The sequence below is a fragment of the Telopea speciosissima genome, chromosome 2, assembly GCF_018873765.1.
Source record: "Telopea speciosissima isolate NSW1024214 ecotype Mountain lineage chromosome 2, Tspe_v1, whole genome shotgun sequence".
In the NCBI taxonomy this organism is placed as follows: domain Eukaryota; kingdom Viridiplantae; phylum Streptophyta; class Magnoliopsida; order Proteales; family Proteaceae; genus Telopea; species Telopea speciosissima.
The window spans coordinates 82,626,765-82,648,935 of NC_057917.1; the positions used below are offsets into that span (position 1 = coordinate 82,626,765).

Below are 22,171 nucleotides of genomic sequence, written 5' to 3' on the forward strand. Positions count from 1 at the left end.
AACCTTCGTCGGAGGATGGCTGGGCAGGGGATGTCCGCCGGAGATGTATTGTCTTTGCAACCTTCGCCGGAGATGGTGTGAAGGTAAAACCTTAAATCGATTTAGAGAATTTTCGTTTTGGGGCGAGAAGAAGGTCATGGAGGGTAAAATGGTAGTTAATATAGATCACTGAAGTATAAAGGGTAAAGTTGTCTTTTTACTTTCAAAACTAACAGTTCTCTAACACCGTGAACCATTAGGATTTTTTTTTTTGTAAAAGGTGAAACTAGGGGGGTTGTTTTGATATTGTTTCAAACTACAGATAGGGTGCATGTAATAATAATAATAATAACAACCTGGCCCTAACCTAGGGCACAGACCGGTAAATGTAATTAAGATAGGGAGAGAGTGTTTTAAAGAAAAGTTAAGACCCTTAGAATTCCTTTTACAAATCCTAATTTTGGGGCTAATTTATTGGTCTTGGGCCCAATCCAGGTGGGAACTTCCTGATCCGATTAAATTAGACCTATGGCCCATGTAGTTTGAGGCTTTGAGCAATATAAGTCCCAGTACGTGCTTGGATAGCTCAATTTCAAAGTGGGTTATATAGAGCTTACGTACAAGCCCATCAAATTAATTTTCTTGATCTATATTTAAGCTTGACTCAAAGCCTTGCTGCTTACGACAATTTCCAATAAAAAAATTTTTCTTTTTTCAGAATTTTAGGGTTGTACACAATAGTTAACCTAGTTGTGCCATGTGGAAATAAAGTTGCAGCCGGAAAATTATCGTCTCCATTTATCTGCCCTTCCATTTCCTCCATTTCATCTAATAGGGGGGAGTGGACCCCACCCGGGCAGTGTGTTCGGGCATGGGGTAGGGTGGTCATTTCTGCCCCCCTATGAGATGAAATGGAGGGACAGATAAATGGATATGATAAAGATCCCAATTCCAGCTATTGAATATATTATGAATGTTTAATGGGAAAAAGACTTCTGCATGGTTCTTGTTCCCAGACATAGGAACATATGAATTACTGTCTAGCCTCTGTTGAACTCAAAACTCCCAACCAAGTAGATGCCCCCTGTATGTGCTCTCATTGACCCCGTACTGATGTAGGGCTACATGATCAGGCATCAATCTCTTGCCCTTGCTTTTATATTTGCCTTTGTGGCATTACTAGTGAATCCCCCCAGCCCACAACCCCCATAAACCGAACCTCCCTAGGTAGACCATTCCAAAACCTGATCATGTCCAATACATTGATCATATACAAATAATCTTAGCCATTGATTGTGAAGGAGATGTCCTCGATTACACTAGGTTTGGAATGCCTAATTGGAATACATTCTGGGTCAATAATGCATTCCAAGAAATCATATCAAATACATTTGAGATCTTCAATGGTGAGGTGTTGGGACCCCACAAAATGTTAACGTTTTTTTAGATGTGATGACAAATATAGAGCAAATAAATAACATACCAAACGTAGTCAAAAGTGTTTGTACTTTGATAAGGCTTAATGGTTTGTTTAGTCTTTGGATGATGGATCATGTTTTAATTTATTACGAGTTCTCAAAATTATCAGCTCTCGGTGGATGGATTATGTTATTAATATGAGGAGCTGTTCTCTGTGCCACAGCGGAGGCTGCACCCAGGCACATGGGCGCAATGACCACCCTACCCCCTGAGTGGCAAACCCATGTGCCTGGACGCAGCTTGCGCTGCAGCACGAAGAACATTCTCCCTATTAATATACACATAAATGTTATAAAACCAAGAAGAGGATCAGACCTACATAAAGACCGTCCACTACTAGAAGCTAAAGCAATTTTAATTGCCATTCCCCCTCCCCACACCCCACCCCCCCAAAAAAAAAAAAAAAAAAAACACTTCACACGATGATTGAACATTGCAGAAATGATTTACCCATTTTGAGGACTACTTGTCGAGTATCATTCAATTCAATTCAACTCAACTCAATCTTATCCCAATCTAAATAAAGATGATTAAATAAGGATGAGGACCGTCTCCAGGGAGCAGGGAACACCCAGGGCACTGCTAGCCATTGGGCTGTCCCGTACACATCTCTAGGCATGTGCCGAGATGTGTGCGGCATAGCTCAATCGCTGGATGCCCCCTGATAGCACCTTGGGCGCACGTCTCCCTGGAGACGAGTTAAATTCATTAAATAATGGGTACCACTTGATAGTTGATGATATATGCATGCTAACAAAAATGTGAGTGTTCATGATGGAGAAGTCGATTTTTTTTTCAGTGTTTTTTTGGGGTGTCGTGGTTGTGGACTCTTCTTTTTCTTCTAAAAAAAAACAAGTTATAAATTAGGGGTGCTGTTCTTTGTGCCGCAGCGCAGGCTGTGCGCCCAGGCACATGGGGGTGGGCACAATGACCACCCTGCCCCCAGAGTGGCAGGCCCATGTGCCTGGGCACAGCCTGCACTGTGGCACAGAGAACATTCTCCCTATAAATTATTACAACAATATATGCCATTTGAAAACAATTGGAGAACCGAAAATAATACTTCATCCAATGCTTTATGAATGAGAGAGAGAGAGAATTTTAAGTGCAGTCTTGATACTCTCAGAAACAGATTGTCATAGCGTGGACCTTCCTAACTTTTTTTTATGTGCTCTTCCCCTCTTTGAGGCTTGCCTTTCCTCTTGGGTGTTGTATTATTTCTCTCTCCTCGTCTCTTTTGTTTTTTCTTCCTTCTTCCACTTTCACCCCCATTGGGTGGTTCTCTGAATCTATTATTTGAAGAAGGTCTAGTGTTTTGTTATAATGTCATTTTGTTGGAAATACTAAGATGAAAACAATGTTATCTTTGAGATTTTATTCAAGTATTATCATTGGCATACGTAGTACAGAGTTTTTTTTGTTTTTGTTTGTTTTCTTTTAGGCAAGTGAAATCTGTTTGTCCAACTTGGTCCAAAATATTCCAAAATAAGTTGCATGTTCAACGGTTCTAAATTCAAAAATTTCATCTCCCAAAATGGAAATCAACATCCCTTTACTGAAAGTTCCAGACCAGAACAAAAACAAAACACAAGGTCATTGTAATTAACAGTAGCAACGGAGTAGTGTGTTGACCTAATTTTAAATTGTACATAAAATGAGAAGATAAAATAATGAATGCTTGTCACTTCTCACTCTCCCTCTATGTTTTCTAACCATGGTAGGTGTGGCATCCTTTTCTTCCTTTTATTTTATTGTTTCTCCTATCAACTTGCGAATAACTAACTTGCCCAAAGATGAATAATGCTACTAATATAATTGTTGTAGAAAAATGGCAATCAAACTTAACGAGAGAGGGATGAACTTATCTATCTTAAAGTTTTTTTTCTTAAAAAAATAGAAGAGTGTTTTGTTGAATGCTCGTATTAGAGGGTGGGATATTCGTTTTTCATGGGAGTGAGGCAGTCATTTTGCCCACCTTTGTATCTGGGTATATACACTCCCCCCACAAAGAACTTTTCTCCATATTTTTTTGGCACATTAGTTTATATTATAGGGCAGAGGTTGGGCACACCGTAGCTTTCCTAGAGGTAGCTGCTCAACCAATTGGGAGTGGGGGGTGAGATGTAAAGAAACTGAAGAGCAAGGGTTTTGTTTGATAGCTTTCTCAATGGAGTAAAGCCCAAGAATACTATTCATATTTATAGAAGAATGTACAAAGAACCTTTACAAAAGAATAATCAAACGGCTACAATTACACACTATGATTGAAGTTGATCCTCTATGGTGTAGGGCTGAGCTGGACGTTCCTTTATTTCTGTGAAGGAACATAATGTTAAGTTGGAGGTTCCTTTATTCCCCCTCAAACTGACCATGGATGGGGGAAGACAGGCCCAGTTTGGAACACAAACTTCTGAAGGTTGCACGAGGAAGGGGCTTTGTAAACAAGTCAGCAAACTGATGCTAAGAGGAGACAAACTTGGTAACAAGTAACCCAAGGGCTACCTTCTCACGCACAAAGTGGTAATCCGGTTCGATACGTTTGGTTCTGGCATGGAAAACGGGGCTAACAGTGAGATAAAGGGCATTGATGTTATCACAAAAGAGAACCAGAGGTTGAGGTATACCAATGTCACGGAGTAGGAAGGAGAGGTAAGTTCAGCAGTTGCCGAGGCCATAGCTCGGTATTCGGCCTCAGAGCTGGAATGAGAAACAGTGGGTTATTTCTTTGCACTCCAGGAAATGCAATTAGACCCTAAGAAGGTACCCGAAGTAGAGCGCCGAGTAAGGAAAGCCAGCCCAGTTAGAGTCCGAGAAGGCATATAGATTGAGAGAGCTATTTTGGAGAATGTGGAGACCATGATCAAGAGTTCCACGAATGTAGCTAGCGAAGAATCCTCTTGACCATGCAAAAATGAGCATGGGTAGGCTGGTGCATATGTTGACAAACAGAATTGATTGAGTAAGAAAGGTCAGAGTGAGTGAGAGTAGGGTATTGAAGAGAGCCAACAATGGCACGAAAGAGAGAAACATCGGAAAAGGGGTCGGCATCATCTGCAGTGGGGGGTCTTGGTGGAAATAGGAGTAGATATTGGTTTAATATTGGTCATGTGACAATGTTGGAGGAGGTTAGTAGCATATTTGGATTGCTAAAGAAAGATACCCCGAGAGTTGTGATGCACGACTACGCCTATGAAAAAGTGGAGCTGGCCCAAATTAGTCGTGCAAAAGGTGGAAGAGAGCTGAGAAATAAGTTGAGAAAGTAAAGGTGGATCACTACTAGTGAGGAAAATATCGTCCACGTAGAGAAGGAAGATGAGAGTCTGACCGGAGTGATGATAAGCAAATAGGGAAGAATCAAAGGTGTTGTAGGCAAAACCAAATTCTAGCAAAAAGGTACTAAAACGGTCATACCACACGTGAGATGCCTGTTTAAGGCCGTAGAGGGCCTTCTTGAGGAGGCAAACATGGTCAGAATGAGTGGCATCGATGAAGCTGAGGGGGGTTGGTGCAAATAAACAGGAGTGGAAAGGCGCCGGTGAAGAAACACATTTTTGATGAATTAGGAGTGGGAGAAACCTCAATGGAGGGGACCACAGTGGCTGGATTTATCTCTTGCTGATGGAGAAGTGAAGGGACCATTACTGGGGGGACCACTTGGTGTGTCTCTTGCTGATGAAGAGTGGAAGGGACCACTACCAGGGGGGCACTTGATTTGGCTCTTGCTGATGGAGAGTGGAAGGGACCACTACTGGGGGGACCACTTAGTTTCTCCCTTGCTGCTGGAGGACCACTACCGGGGGGACCACTTGGTTTCTCCCTTGCTGATGGAGGACCACTATCGGGGGGGGGGGATCACTGAGGCTATACCTAGCCCTTGGGGAGTGGGAGAGTCATGGGAACCAATGGAGTCTACCAGCTAGGAATCTTGTGGAGATAACCATTCAAAGAACATGCTAATATCTTTTGAAAAGGGATGAGCAGATGGATGAGTAGTACCAACATTTTTCAAAGGAAAAAAGGATTCAGTAAAGATGACATGTTGTGAGATATAGACACGACCAGTTGGCTGATGAAGACACCTATATACCCTTTGTGATAGTCACTATAGCCCAAGAAAAGGTAGGGCAAAGATCGTGGTTGAAGCTTATCTGATGTAGTGTTGCGAAAAAAAGGGAAGCACTGTGAGCCAAAAACTCGAAGCATAGAGTAATCTGGAGCTCTATCAAATAAGACATGTAATGGAGAGTCCATTTGGAGAATCTTAGATGGCAATCGATTGATCAAGAACACTGCGGTGGCAAATGCTTCAACCCAGAAACGACGAGAGTGAAACCTCTACCTCTGGAGGTGAAATGACTCCCACTTAGGGGCTGTTGAGAATGTCGGGAGTTGGGTGTTTGGGCACTATAAAATGCCACATGAGGATTACTTTTAGCAACAGGACTTGGTTGGTTACCTTTGTTGCGGAGCTCGTGGCTTTGTAGAAGAGCTATAACCTCAGAGCAGGAGGGCACAGCTGGTTTGAGCATTGTGGTGGTGAAGGCTTCATAACCAGGGGCACGATTTGTGAGCAAAGAGAAGACCTTGCGTTGGTCGTGGGTCGGCTTCTCGATAGCATTCAATTGGTCACGGATAGCATTGAACTGGGTCAGATAAGCAATAAGAGAGGAGGTGTTCTCTCGCTTGAGAAATTGAAGCTAAGAGAGGAGTTCAAACTCTCGAGCCTCTGATGTTTGAGAGAAGGCCGTTACGAGTGTTTCCCACAAGTTCTGGGAAGTCTTCATTCCAATAGCGTGGCCGAGAACTTCCGCCGATAAGGTCATCGTAATCCAGGCTTTCATAAGACGGTTTGTGCGAACCCATGACATGCAGTCTGGGTTCTGAACTTGTTTGCCACCGACAAAGGTGACTTCCTGTGCAGGAATCCTGGTTTCACCAGAGATAAATCCATAGAGGTCTTGGCTTTCAAGGAATGAAACAACCTGAGTCTCCGAGAGAAGGAAGTTCGTTGGGGTGAGCTTAAGAGAGACGAAGTTGGTGACATTCAAGGTAAAAGGAAAAGGAAAGCTTGAACTCATGGTGATTGCGTGAGAAGTATCTCCCTTGGAGAGCTCTGATACCATAAAGAAACTGAAGAGCAGGGGTTTTGTTGATAGCTTTCTCAATGGAGTAAACCCCAAGAATACTATTCATATTTATAGAAGATTATACAAAGAACCTTTATAAAAGAATAATCAAACGGCTACAATTACACACTATGATTGAAGTTAATTCTCCGTGGTATAGGGCTGAGCTGGAGGTTCCTTTATTTTTGTGAAGGAATGTAATACTGAGCTGGAGGTTCCTTTAGGAGGAAAATTTTTGCTGCTACACTACTGACAGCCAAGGAAATGAAATAATTCACTTCCCCTTTAGGTTTATAAATACCCTCCTAGGTTTTAGTATTTTCTAAAATACCTTTTAAGATCCCATTTCCTTGGCTTCCAACAAGGTACGTAGCAGGAACATTTCTGCTGCTACGAGTGTAGCAACAAAATTTCGTCCTGTGGGATGGGATGGTTAGGGCCTAATGAGGACTTTTCCCTAGGGTGAGGAGAGAGGAAGACACGCACAATGCTAGTGTGCTCAGCTTTTACCCTATATTACAAGGTTTTAACAAATGCCCCCTTGAAAATGCCCATTTATCTAAATGCCCCCTACAACTTTTCTAATTATAAATACCCCCTTAATTTCAAAACATTGTAGCACTTTGGTCCAGTCCGTTAATTTAGGACGTTAGACGTTAGTTTTAGGGAATCTAAATATTTAGAGTTTTGGTAACGTAGTTTGGTCCAACTGCAACCACTGTAGTAGCCACACTCGATTCTAAATTAACTCAGATCTCTCTTCTTCATCTTTAATTAGATCGAGTCTTCTTCCAAGTATGGCTTCAAAGTTTCTAAGAAAACTTAGTGTAGGTTTAGTTCATTCAGAGGATCCAAATTGTGTTTACTTTACCCAAGTAGCAGCAGCTGTAAGTGGTACTGCTCTTTTGCATTTTGTGCTCTTGGTTTCATGGTGGGTATCCAAGAGCTGGAACCAACTAGGAGGGCCACCATTGCCACCAGGGCCTCTAGGCTTGCCTTTAGTTGGTAACCTTCCATTCCTAGAACCTGATCACCATCGATTCTTTACCAAATTGGCTAAAATCTATGGTCCTATCATGAAACTCCAATTGGGTCCAAAGCTATGTGTGGTATTGACTTCACCTTCCTTAGCTAGAGAAGCCCTTAAAGACCATGATACAATATTTGCCAACCGTGATCCACCACTTGTAGCATCAACAATGACTTATGGTGGTATTGACATTGAGTGGAGCCTTAATGGTCCACAATGGCGTATGATGCATAGCATATTTGTTCATGAATTGATGAGTAACAAAATCCTTGAAACTTGTTATAGTCTCAGGCGACAAGAGGTTCAAAAAATGGTGAAAGAGGTGTTTGGTAAGATTGGAACATTTATTAACATCTGTGAGGTTACGTATCTCACCATGCTCTCCCTGATTATGAACATGTTGTGGGGTGACACGTTACAAGGAGACGAGCCCCGTATGATGCATAGCATATTTGTTCATGAATTGATGAGTAACAAAATCCTTGAAACTTGTTATAGTCTCAGGCGACAAGAGGTTCAAAAAATGGTGAAAGAGGTGTTTGGTAAGATTGGAACATTTATTAACATCTGTGAGGTTACGTATCTCACCATGCTCTCCCTGATTATGAACATGTTGTGGCGTGACACGTTACAAGGAGACGAGAAGACTAGCATTTGTGAAGAGATCTGATGGGTGATGAATGAAATGGTTGATCTGGTAATGAAACATAACTTTTCTGATTTCTTTCCTATTCTTGCTTCATTTGATATACAAGGGATTGAAAGAAAAGGGAAGGCGTTGTTGTCACGGTTGGATCATATCTATGATTCAGTTATAAATCATCAGTTTAATCAAATGGATAGGGAAGAAGTGGGAAAGGAAGGATTTTCTACAATTCATCTTAGAGCTTGAGCAAAGAGATGGCAAAGAATCATCATTGACCAAGATGCAACTTAAGGCTTTGCTCCAGGTATCTCTCTCTCTCTCTCTCTCTCATAATATTTACTTTAAGATTGAAGCTTTAATGGCAATTGAGATTCTCATTCCAACTATATATTGTAAAAATTCAATTGAATTTTTATAGTTTTAACTGCGATGTACTGCCTAATGCACCTTTAAAGTGCATCTGATGGTGGCCAAGAACATGTTCTTAGATTTTTATCCTCTCAAGTACAGTGGCCACTATCGAATACACTTTAAATGTGCATTGGGCAGTGCACCGCACTTGGGTGCACTTGAGAAGATGAAATTAGTAAATATTGGTATTTAGCTCCTCTCTAGGGAGCCCAGAACACCCAGGGTGCTGCCAGCCATTGGGCTGTGCCACACATCCCTAGGCGTGCGCCGAGATGTGTGCAGAACAACTCAGTTGCTGGATGCCCCTAGTTGCACCCTGGGCACTGAGCTCCCTGGAGAGAATCCTGATCCTAAATATTGGGGCAAAAGTTTATTGGAAATAAACCAGGTTTTGACTCAGGCGAGTCATCTGAGTCGAGTAAAAAAAATTAAGAATCCTGGTCAAGAGTTAAGTAGATTCGCCCATGTATAAAAATGACAGGACTTGTACCAAGTCACCATGGATTTCAATTGACTCGGAGTTTTTCCCGAGTCACAAGGGAACCGCCCGAGTGTGGTCGAGTAATTCTCTTCCTCCTCTCTCTCTCCCCTCCCTCCACCGCTGCTTCTACTTCTATTCTACCATGATAATATGTTCACAAAACCTGGTTTTTCCAACTATGGTTACAACTTGGTGACAACAAGATGTGTGTGTGTGTGTAAAACAGAACCAAACCGGAAGCAACCCCGTAATGATCCTATAAGAGGCCCTTAAGTCAATCCAAAAAAGAACCGGCCAAAACCAACTTTTGGCTTAACGATTTGGTTTTAGGTTGGCTTATTATCAGCCCAAAACATGTTAGCCGGACCGAACTGATTCGATTGAATATAATATATTCTGCAAATTAAAGTGTGGTTTCCTTAGCAGGATATAATCGGAGCTGGGGCAGATACAACAACAACTATAGTAGAGTGGGCAATGGCAGAAATGATACAATAACCTGAGGTAATGAGAAAAGCCCAACAAGAATTGGAGCAAGTAGTTGGGATGCACAACGTAGTAAAAGAGTCTCACTTGCCTAAATTGTCATATTTAAATGCGGTATTGAAAGAGTCTCTTAGGTTGCAGCCACCCCTCCCACTCTTGATCTCACATTGCCCAAGTCTATCTTGCATAGTAGGTGGGTATACCATCCCAAAGGGTACTAACGTTTGTGTAAATGTGTGGGCAATCCATAGGGACCCTAATGCATGGGAGAATCCCTTAACATTCTTACCTGAGAGGTTCTTAAATGATAGTAACAACAACTATGATTACATAGGAAGCAACTTCAATTACCCTCCTTTCGGCTCTGGAAGGAGAATATGTCCAGGAGTTCCCTTGGCAGAAAAGATGTCGGTATATGTCTTAGCTTCTCTTTTGCATTCCTTCAATTGGCAATTACCTGATGGTGTAAAGCTTGATCTCTCAGAGAAATTTGGGTTTGTTTTGAAGATAGCAACACCACTTGTCATCACCCCAACTCCAAGATTATCCAATGTAAAGCTCTACACTTGAGAAAAGGATGATTTTTTTTTGTTTTCTGTTGACTCTTCTTCTTATTGTATGAAACATTATCATTTTTAGATTTTGTTTACTTCTCTTTTTTCGAAAGATCAACAAAAGATTATATTGTGGGATTAAGAATACATAAGGATCTTGTCAATAACATTTTAGAATCACAAACATAAAAGAGAAGACGCATACCGTTTACCAACGTGTGAGACGATTAATCCTTGACTCCCACTAGTCATTGCGACGTTCGTCTTTGAATCACTGCAACAAGAACGAACAATGGAGCTTCTATGTTTCTCCCTCTTTATCTCCCACAATGTTTCTCAGTGATGGCCAGACTGATGTGAAACGCACAGACAGAAAGAGGACTCCTCCCATTAAAGATTGCTATTTAGAATAGGACTCTAATCCCCGGCCAAATTGGAAGTCAATAGGTTTCTTCAACTAAATTCAATTACTATAATGAGACATACTTGGTTAATAAGTTATGGTCATATGGGACACACAATTAGAGAATTAAATAATTCCTACATATATTATTATAAAAACAAAAAGGAGAATGCATTGGATTAACCGTCTAAGCATTCTCGGACGAACAGAAAGTAAAAATACAAAATGATCACTTGAAACCCCACCTTCGGCATGACCATCAGCAGGTCGGGTTCAAGATAAACCTATTCGGATATGGGATTCACATTCGACGTTGCAATAAACCGAAAACTCCTAACCCTTTCAATAGGCTCAGCTTCAACTTCAACTTCAACCTTGTTGAACTCAAACCAGCCCTTAGACCTGCAAAATCTCATGAAGAAATAGCCAGCAACCCCAGCAATGGTCAGTGAAGCACTCACTGCATAGACCAGTTGATTCACAATTGCCATCACGTAGATCAGAAGTCCACTTGGAATCAAACACATCACCACCGTACCAGTTAATCCCATGGGCACCTTAAATGGTCTATTCAACAATGGATGTTTCAGTCTTAGCCAGAAAAATGAAGAGAACTCCAATAGCATTCCCAGACCATACAAGAAATTTGCCAAAGATATTATATCAGTGAAACCCATGAAAGAAACTGCATATGTTGTAAGGCTTGATACTAAGATCCCAACCCATGGTGTACTGAACCATTTCGATCTCAACCCGAAGGATCGAGGTAGGAATCCAGTATTGGCCATGCCTAGAATCTGGAATGAACTACTACTCAATTGGGCTTCAAAGACTCCAATTGCAGACACTACAGCACCAATTTCAATCCAAATTTTTAGCCACTTACCCACTATCATGTTTGCAGCTTCAGCTAAGAACCCAGCATCCCATTGCTCTTGATTCAATTCAAGTGACCCAATAGTGGACATTAGAGATATGACGTAGGCCAAACAAGTTAGGATTCCAGCACAGAGAAGTGCTTTTGGGAATGTTTTCTGTGGTTGATCTACTTCGCCAACCAAAGTACTGGCATTGTCCCAGTAATTCAAGTTCCAGAAGAGTGTATTAAAGAATAGATTCCAATCCCTTTTCACTCCTGGCTGACCCAAGCTAATCCAACGGCGGGGATGAATTTTGGGTATGGAAGCCAAAACCATTACAAGGAGTGGGGAAAGTGAGATTGTGCCTAGGGCCACTGTGGTGTAATCAAATATGGTAACACTGGCGTAGTTAAGGAAAGACAAGATAAAGATTGCAGAAGAAATTGCCAAATAGCGAGGAAGGCCAGAAGAGAAAATGGGGAACAAGCGTTTCAAGTAGTCAATGCAGAGGATAGGATAGGAGGCATTGTTGATGACTCCACTAGTGAACTTCCATGAACCCATGAGGAAACCCCAGAAGGGACCAAATGCATGAGAAGCCCATATGACATAACCACCATTGCCAGGGAAAGTAGTGGCAAGCTCGGCTGTGAGGAGTGCTTGTGGGATACTCCAGATGAAAGGGATGATGAGAAAGCCAAGGATGGCAAAGAGGGGTCCAGCGGCTTTTACGGTTGGTTCTTCTCCATAGGGTCCCCCGGAGGCCTGGAAATAGAGTAGGAAGATGAGAGGCAGGAGGGTTAACTTCCTTTGATTCTTCTTGTTGTTGTTGTTGATTTGGACCGTTTCTATTGGTTCAGCAGGAATTTCAAGAGTTGTTACCATTTTGGGTTACTCTCTTACCAGTCACCACTAATCACTCACTGCCTTGGGATTATTGTTGGATTAATTCGGACTATAAATAGCCTAGCTTGCTGGGAGTGGGAGCCCAAGAGAGACTAATTACACTAGCTTTTCAAAGAGAATATTCTACTTACTAAACCCACTAATGTGAGCTCGTTTATGGTATCTTTTGTACAATCAATTGCAATTTTTTTTTTGTAAAATTATTTGGCCAAATAACAACTACAGCGGGACCCATATGACACCATTGATGAAAAATCTAAGAAGTGCTTTATTATCTATTCTTCCTAGTCCTTTTAGAGAAAGTTTTCCATCAACACGATTGGATTGAGTCGGGTTTTTTAAAACCTTAGTTCAACCCTAAGTCTCTTTATCTAGGTTTAGGCCCTGAAAATACTCTCTCTCTCTCTTTCTCTTATTAAACGTCAACCTATCACATCATATGCCTCTCTCACATGCATTAAACTTCAAACTATTTTGTCATATGATTAATAATTTTACTACTTCATACGACAAAAAACAAGAGTAAATGGATCGAGTTTTTGTCAAGCCACGATGAAAGAGGAATTTTCAACCTCTAACATATAGGGGAAAGTGATGATGATCTTAGATTATTACATCCTATCTCTCTCTCACATGCATGCACTAAACATCAAACTATTACATCATATGATTAATAATTTTACTAATTTTATCAACCGTCGGTTAAAGCGGAATTTTACCAACATATAGGGGGAAGTGATGATGATCTTAGATGGGTGGGTGTTTCTAGGGGTGCAAGTTTGGCCCTATCAACCTAAGCCTGCCCTGGCCCGCCTTGAGTCTAAACAAGGCCTGGGCTAAGATTGCCTGGCCCTGAAGGTCGATCAGGGCTAGGAATTTTTGGCCCTGAGTCAGGGCTGTGTCAGGCCAAGGTTGAGACCTTGGGTTGTGCCTAGCCTGACCCTGTCTTCTTCTTCTTCTTCCTCTTTCTGTTCGTTCGTTCGTTCTTCTTCTTCTCAGCTTGGTCCAACCCCTGCATCTTCCTTCTCCCTCCCCATGGTCAGGGTGAATTTTCCTGCTGATGGCTATGCCGTAGGTGGGTTAATTCTCTCTTTCCTTTGTTTTTTGTATTTGTTTGGATATGCTTGGATTCTATACACTTGTATTTTTTCCTTTAATATCTTTGCTAACCTTTAACCCCCCAAAAAAATAAAAATAATAATGTATTAGAGAAATTTTATCTTGAATTTTGAATTGTACAAAACTTGTTAATGATATAATTAGTTATCCACTTGCAATTTGATAGGGAAAGGATGATCTGATTTATTGTTAACTTGGACTTGGGGAGCAATAAAGGTGGGGCTCACGGTTAATTAACTCCTTTCAATTTGAAACATACCCTTCCACCGAAAAGTAAAAGCCTCGGCATATTTTCTGTCTTGCTATATTAACAACCAGTTGAACTCCGACTTTCCAAATGAGGAATCATCAATAACATTGGGTAACCATATTAGAAGCATAAATGTTCACCAAATAATAATAATAATAATAATAATAATAATAATAATATTAGAAGTATAAATATTAATTGATAGGATTATTATTGTTATCAACGTACCAATATAAAATATACTAAGGTCTATATCTTGTTCGCTTCATTGAGTCCTATAAGTATATTCTTGTAATGAGTAAAATTGTGGATATTGGAAAAAGTTTTTCAGTAGTAAAAGCAGGGATAAGGCTGTGTACATTAATTATGACCCCTAAACCCCGCAATGACGGGAGCCTCGTGCATTGAATACATCTTATATTTAAAAAAAAAATTGTCGACAAAGTCCGTGATGATGGATGGTTGTGGAAGTGGATTAGTTGGAAGAACCAATATAAATATACTAAGGTAAGGTCTGTGATGATATACTTATAAGATCTATATTTTGTTGGATTCATTGAGTTGTATAAGCAATTTTTCTTTAATGAGTAGAATTGTTGATAAGGTCTGTGATGATGGATGGTTGTGGTAGTGGATTAGCTGATCCGGATTCCTTTTTGGGTGTCTAAATCTAAGAGATCGAGAGCTGCCACTGCTGAGTGTTGGGGTTTGTCGTAAAACTTCCCTTCCTAGAAGCTGACCTGCATCTATATTTTGTTAAAAAAAATTATGGTCCTATATATGCATCATGAAACTTCAAGTGGGTATTATATATATATATATATATATATATCTATTTTTGGTAAGCTCGATCACCTCTCTTATTATATATGATGTAAGTTGATGAAGGCACGCACGTTCAATGTATTAATATCTACATGATGATGAGGTTCTTGTGATCATGTTATAGTGGGAATTGAATTAATTATGTGAAAGATATGATAAAATAATAAAAATGGAAAAATTAGCTTAATTACTATTATTGCCCTTTGGTGTATGTATGATTAATTTGGAAAAGCCATATGATAAACGATAAACGATCGATTTGTTGATGCTTTAAATTGCTCATTTGCAATGAAGATGATGAGACTCATGGTTAAGTCCGATCTCAACCATAATTGTCTTTATCTTGTTGTCAAAAGGGAGAAGTCATCAATAACATTGGGTTACTATATTATAAGTATAATTAATAAGAGGGAGAATGTTCTCGATCTGCCTAGCAGCATGGCCTCAGCGTCAACGTAGGAGAGCATTAACAGGGATGAGATTGTGATATTTCACAACGGGTTTAGAGGTCATTTCATCCTAGTCTATGTCTAGATGTGGAAGGCACGCTGCCAGGCAATGTTCTTAATTTTTCCCTAAATAAGATTACCATCCTTATGATCAACCAATATAAACATAATAATTAAGGTTTGTGATGGGTGTTTTTTGTGGTGCAAATATAATTTAATGGAAAATGAAGGCAGTATCTTAGCGGACCGGGTCACACACTTTGGTCTTCATGCTTGTGATTCTTTGGAATATTTGGTTGAAAATCTATGAAAAGAGAGCTGACATGCGTTGCCAGTACTAGAACCCTAAGGTGTTCCATTTATCGAGAACCTTTCCTTCTTATTGAGATATTGGGAGTTATAGAGATATAGTCCCACACATAGGTTAAGTTCGATCTTTAGTGCCTACATATACTTGAAGAACTATCTCCATCCAATGCTTTAGGTTTTGGGTTGGACTCTTTAACATAGTAACAGAGTGAGTTTTCTCCAATCAAATTGTAGGTGTCTCCAAACCTGTCTACGTTCATCTGTGCACGTGTACAAAGGTATATGTGAGTCCGTTCACACAATAGTTTGAAGCTACATGTGAGAGGGATTATTAAGATATTGAGAGTTATAGAAGTACAGTCCCATATCAATTGGGGACCTCACCTATCTTATGTTATAAAGATGCACGTGCAAAATATTATTTGCAAGTCGAGGTTCTTGTGATTTTATAAAGAATTTATGTAAAGAAATGATAAATTTATAAAATGGCAAAATCAGCTTACAGTTGCGCTTTGCTTTATATGAACGAATGAAAGCAGGAAAGGTAGTGGTAGTCATACTTCTGGTCATCATGCTTTTAATTTCATTGTATATTTGGGTGTCAATATCTAAAAAGAAAGTGCAGCCAGTGTTGTCAGCTCCTTGAGGGGTCTCATTTCTCGAGAGGATTCCTTTCCATGAAGCCGAGCTCCATCGATAATTTGCTAATTGGTTGGCTAAAAATTATGGTCCAATCATGAAACTTCAACTGGGTACCAAGCTATAGAAGGAGGAGGTCACTATTGTTCGGATCATTAAAGTAATTTGGAAGTTAGCAAGAAACTATTTGGGTGGAATGGATTTATTGTTCGCAATAAAAATTTTTACAAAATAGATTTCATTTGACCGATTGTGAATTGTTTGTTCACATACACTCATGTACGTGAATATTCCCTGTCTACGATTTATTCAGTATTTCTCTGAGAAAATAGTCTATCTTGACAATTTCTTGCCCCGAATTAATATGCTTCATGGCACTAGTGGAAGAATTAAAAGTACAGACATTTGGTTTTTACCTTCCATTAAAGTTAAAATTGATGATGGTACCTCAACCGGACCTTTATCGCCCCTAGTACTACTGGGGTTGCTGTGTGCATCATGCGACATAGCACTGCCATGTGTGCATAGTGGGACCCATTGTACACACATGGGCGGTGCTGCACCGCCAATAGTAATGGGGCGATAATTTTCCACCTCAACCCGCCCTTTTTTTTTTTTTTTAGCATAACGAGAGTGGCACCTCCTCCTTAATTCTTCCCAAAAAAAAAATCTGACACCCCCACATGCATGGGATATTGATAGACATTTATGATGGTGACAGGATTCGGATGTTTCTGGATTCGATAGAATGACAACGGTACGTGGCCTCTACTAATTGGTGTATTGGTCTGAGACTTAATTCTAATGGCAGATTCTCCTCAACTTCGTTCTACTTGGAATCTCGTTTGGTAAGAGGGTATTATTCCACATTTGAATGAAACAAATTAAATCTTAGAAAATTGGGCCTGTCGAATCCTGGAATTAAGTCATCTCCTATGAAATTAAGGTTAATTAAGTTTAAGCAGTGTCCTTAATTACCTGGCCGGCCTCTCCCAAAATGCATGCCGACATTAATGTGTCCTCTTTTGGAACCTCCCTGTATATCTGGCATTCTGGCTGCTGCCTTCAGATGGAATTGAAGGATGAACACCACACCCTTGATGTTCTTATTGGTTAATTAATTAGGAGTTTTAATTTGCCTCCCTTGTTTTTTTCTAGGTGTTTAGAGTATCTATGAGATTATTTAATACATATTATTACTCATTCACCCCAAAAAATATGTATTTATTTGTAAAGGACCATCCAGACAACATCCAGTTCAGTGGTGGGTAGCTTACTTCTAATATTTATCCTCTTTAATGTAGTAACTAACAGATTCTTTTTCTCTCTCTCTCTCTCTCTCTCTATTTTCGAATCATCGTTTTTTCTATTATCTTTTGTCTTATTACACGTCTCCGCATAATAAAATTAATATATATATATATATATATTTTTACTTATGTTCCCATGCATGCTTCAAACGGGTTTATCGCTATTTGTTCTCCCTAACTCAGACAGCAATCCTACGAAATTGACTCCTTAAACTTCAATTATGCGTTAAAAGAAGTTTACTTTATCTAACCAAACCATTAATATATAGAGAGCCTATAGCACCTGGCCACGTTCTTTCTGTATCATTGTGGTCTTTTTGTCATATCCATCTCAAAACTCGTGACTCCTTATCGACCTAGCTAGCGAGTAAGAGAAGAGGAACGTGCAACTCCCATATGACTATGTTTGAAAACCGTGTAGTAGCTAATAAGCTAGATAAGGATAGGACTGCTTACCAATGTTTTCTCGAAAGTTTTATATATATTGTACGGATCTAGCTCTAATATTATAACAGTTTATTTTCCAACTCCAACCACTGTCTACCCTACTGTGGTAGCCACACTCACACTCTCACACTCACACACTCACACTCACTCGAAGGTTCTATATAAACTCAAATCTCTTCTACTTCCTTCTTTATAAGAAAGAGTCTTCTTCCAACTATGTCTTCAAATTTAGGGTTAGTTGATGATGAGTGTTCATGGTGGTGGTATGGTCACAACAATATTAGTGTTTACATTACCCAAGTAGCAGCAGTAAGTAGTGGTACTGCTCTTTTGCTTGCTGTGCTTGTGGTTTGTTGGTGGGTTTCCAAGAGATGGAACAAAGGAGGAGGGCCAACCTTACCACCAGGACCAAGAGGCTTGCCTTTAGTTGGTAACCTTCCATTCCTAGAACCTGATCTCCATCGTTGCTTTGCCAAATTAGCTCAAATCTATGGTCCCATCATGAAACTCCAATTGGGTCCAAAACTATGTGTGGTATTGACTTCACCCTCTCTAGCTAGAGAAGTACTTAAAGTCCATGATGCTATATTCGCCAACCGCGATCCACCACTTGTAGCGGCGACGATGACTTACGGTGGGATTGACATTGTTTGGAGCCCTAATGGTCCACAATGGCGTATGATGCGTAGGGTATTTGCTCATGAAATGATGAGTAACAAAAGCCTTGAAGCTTGTTACAACCTTCGGCGACAAGAGGTTGTACAAATGGTGAAAGAAGTGTATACTAAAATTGGTTCACCCATTAACATAGGTGAGGTTATGTTCCTGACAATGGCCAATTTGATTTTGAGCATGTTGTGGGGTGGCACGTTACAAGGAGATGAGAAGAGTAGCATTGGGAGAGAGATCCAAAAGGTGATGCGTGAGACGATTGATCTCGCAGCGAAACCTAACATTTCAGATTTCTTTCCGATACTGGCCTCATTTGATATACAAGGGATTGAAAGAAAAGCGAAGAAGTTGTTGTCGCGGATGAATCATATCATTGATCCAGTTATAAATCAACGGCTTGATCAAATGGATCAAAAGGAAGAAGGAGATCAGCAGGGAGCAGATGAAAAGAAGGAAAGGAAGGATTTTCTACAGTACCTCTTGGAGCTTAAGCAAAGAGATGGCAAAGCATCATTATTGACAAAGATACAACTTAAGGTTTTGCTCCAGGCCAGTATCTCTCTCTCTCTCTCTTACATTTATCTGATACTTTAATGATATACCCATATTAGATTCCCATTCTGTGGATTCTGTAGCCAACCCATAGAAAGAAAAAAGTACTTTTTAGGGTGATTATTTCATTTTCAGATTCAAAATGCAACAACAACATTGATTTAATTATCATGAGAGGTACTGGTTTAGTCTAGTCCAATGTGGGCTTGGCTGATCATATCTAACCCAACTGCTGCCGACTAGTTTTTGGTATAGGGTTGAAAAAAGCCAACAGCCAGGCTAGGGTTAGGTCAAATTGACCTAATTAGTCCAATCTAAATTCCAACTGTGGTGCTGGCTTGGCTAGGGAAGTTAGTAGGGGGCTTTGGTTGGTTGGTTGGTCACTTGGTTGTAGCCAAGGCTCGAGATCCAATCCCAGCCTGTTGGACATGAGGAGTCGTATGGTTGGGGTTCTTGCATGTGTGGGGGTGTTAAATATAATAGGAAAACACACACTGCTTGGACGCATGCCCCCTGTGATCGCCTAAGATACAGGAGTGCACAATATTATTACCGGCCATCTTATCCCAAATTAAAAATCTCATTCATGTTGTTGGGTCCCACATTGGTGCGGGGGCTACACGATCAGAAAACAATCTCTTACCCATAATATAATATATAGATTTTTTATTTTGAAGAAAAAAGAATTTGTTAAGATGGGTCCCATATGTTGTGGATTAATTTGACATGGAAAGAAAAGGAAAGGAAATAATAGAATATGCACGACAAGGAAAGGAAATAATAGAATATGCAATTTATAGTGGGGTTGGGATTTGGTCGGAGAGAGAATATATGGAGATGGAGTGGGATTCCCCATGACAGAGAGTAAATGAGAGGAAAACTGAGATAAACTCAAAATTAACTTTTCCATGAATAATGCTAAAGCCTTTGAAAGTGAATGGGGTGAGAAAAAAAAAAGAGGCGTCACTGCACCAAACAAGAATAAATGCATTTAATGAAATTATTTAAAATTTTTCATTCCATTTAACAAAACAATCATATTTGTGGTAATTTGCGAGAAACAAATATAAAATTTTCACCCTTTTTGACCTTTTTCACTTTTCTTCGTCTAAGAAACAAACATGACCCAAGTGATTCCGACTTTATATTTGTAACAACTAATTAGGTAACATTACCATAAAAAACAAAAAAAAAATTAGGTAAAAGTTTATCAAGACAAGCTCAGCCACAAAGAAGTTTCTCTTGACAAGGAGGATCCTGCAGGCGTGGAAATCTATGTTGATGTGATCACCTTATTATTGAATAAATAGATCGATCGCTGTCATTTAGACTTTGTACATGTCAAATTTTATGGTGCATCTTGGGTATAGAATATTGGGAAAAAGTTCTCTGTTTGGCCCGCACTCCCATGAATCTATCTCTCTTCTCCTCATGTAAAAAGACATCTCTACCCCCTTGTTTTGAGGAGGAGAGATAGACACATGGGAGTGCTGGCGCAGGCCACACTCTCGGATAGAGAACTATTTCCCTAGAATATTAAATATCTTTACTAGTTTCAATTGTATGGGTTACGGTTTCCTTCCTTGTTTTTCAATCATCGAATTAATGGAATGATGATATGATAATTTCTAACCATTGAATAGATTTAACAGGATATAATTGGAGCTGGAACAGATACAACATCGACTACAGTAGAGTGGGCAATGGCAGAAATGATACAATATCCTGAGGTAATGAGAAAAGCCCAAGACGAGTTGGAGCAAGTAGTTGGGATGGACAACATAGTTGAAGAGTCTCACTTGCCCAAATTGTCTTATTTAAATGCGGTGGTGAAAGAGTCTCACAGGTTGCACCCGCCCCTCCCACTCATGTTCTCTCATTGCCCAAGTATGTCTTGCACAATAGGGGGTTATACCATCTTGAAAGGTACTAACGTATTTGTAAATGTGTGGGCAATGCATAGGGACCCTAATGCATGGGAGAGTCCCTTAACATTCTTACCTGAGAGGTTCTTAAGTGATAGTAACAACAACTATGATTACAAAGGAACCAACTTCAGTTATCTTCCTTTCGGCTCTGGAAGGAGGATGTGTGCAGGAGTTCCCTTGGCAGAAAAGATGTCCCTATATGTCTTAGCTTCTCTTTTGCATACCTTCAAGTGGAAATTACCTGATGGTGTCAATCTTGATCTCTCAGAGGAATTTGGGATTGTTTTGAAGAAAAAAACACCACTTGTTCTCACCCCAACTCCAAGATTATCCAATGTAAAGCTCTACTCTTAAGAAAGAACAGAAATAATTAAAGGGTACCCATTCAATCTAAAGCCTGGCAACAAGAAAGGGACCTAATAAGTCTCCTGCATGGAATATCTTCTTGACTAGAGCATTGTTGTTCTTCCTTGGTTCTCCTTTTGTGAGGGTTGGCATATCTGGTCTCTGTTTAGGCCTTTGGGCTTTTATGAGTCTTGTGAGTCTTGGTTCTTTTAGTGGGAGCTGGTTAATTTACTCTTGTTGAAGGCCTTTGATCTGTTAGGGTATATCCTTCAGATACCATAAGGGTCCTTTTTTTAATTGGATGTAAATATTTTTTTCCCCTTTCTAATAAATTTGATATTACCTATTAAAAAAAAAAAAAAAATTCTCTATCTTGTGGACTTCAATTTGAGCTCTTCTGGATCAACCTAAATTCAGTTATTTTTGTTGGGTGTACGTTGGGCCATGTTAGGTCCAATCCATGTGGAGTCAAATGCCAATGAGTTGGCAATCACTATTTTTTTGGTTAAATACGGTACCCCTAAAATGCACCCAATTTTCTTCGGACCCCCCTAAGGTTCTGACAAGTCCACATATCACCCTTGAAAATTCTACGTACCACCTTTACTTTACCCCCCCTAAAGCCATTGAAGTCCATACCAGGTATTAAATGCTAAAAAATGACCAAACGGCCCTTCTTCTATCGCTTCTAAAAGTTGAAAAGATCTAATTGCCTTGAACTATTTATTAAAATTTAAAAGACCAAAAATGCCCTCATCTTCCTCAAATCATCATCTTCTTTTACAATGTAGATACCTAATACCACCGGTTGGACTGGGCCAGGCCGAGCCTGGGCTGAATCGTTTATAATATATAAAAATGACAATTATAAATATATATATATATATATATATATATATATATATATATACACGACTCGCTGATCCTTACCTTCTTGTTTTCTAAAAGCCGACGTATATAACCCA

The 22,171-nt window shown here is 39.9% G+C and overlaps 3 protein-coding genes and 1 pseudogene across 3 annotated transcripts; 3 read left to right on the plus strand and 1 right to left on the minus strand.

Moving 5' to 3' along the window:
• The first annotated feature begins 7,381 nt into the window (after positions 1–7,381).
• On the plus strand, positions 7,382–8,284 carry LOC122651236 (costunolide synthase-like). Its single transcript, XM_043844541.1, has one exon. The coding sequence runs from the start codon at positions 7,382–7,384 to the stop codon at positions 8,282–8,284; it is 903 nt and encodes a 300-aa protein (XP_043700476.1).
• Positions 8,285–8,538: 254 nt separating this feature from the next.
• On the plus strand, positions 8,539–10,212 carry LOC122652603 (annotated as a pseudogene).
• Positions 10,213–10,879: 667 nt separating this feature from the next.
• On the minus strand, positions 10,880–12,340 carry LOC122651237 (probable polyamine transporter At3g13620). Its single transcript, XM_043844542.1, has one exon. The coding sequence runs from the start codon at positions 12,338–12,340 to the stop codon at positions 10,880–10,882; it is 1,461 nt and encodes a 486-aa protein (XP_043700477.1).
• A 5,585-nt stretch (positions 12,341–17,925) lies between these two features.
• Positions 17,926–21,215, plus strand: LOC122651238 (flavonoid 3'-monooxygenase-like). Its single transcript, XM_043844543.1, has 2 exons — positions 17,926–18,930; positions 20,586–21,215. Exons 1-2 carry the CDS (start codon positions 17,926–17,928, stop codon positions 21,213–21,215), a joined length of 1,635 nt encoding a protein of 544 aa, XP_043700478.1.
• Positions 21,216–22,171: the final 956 nt, after the last annotated feature.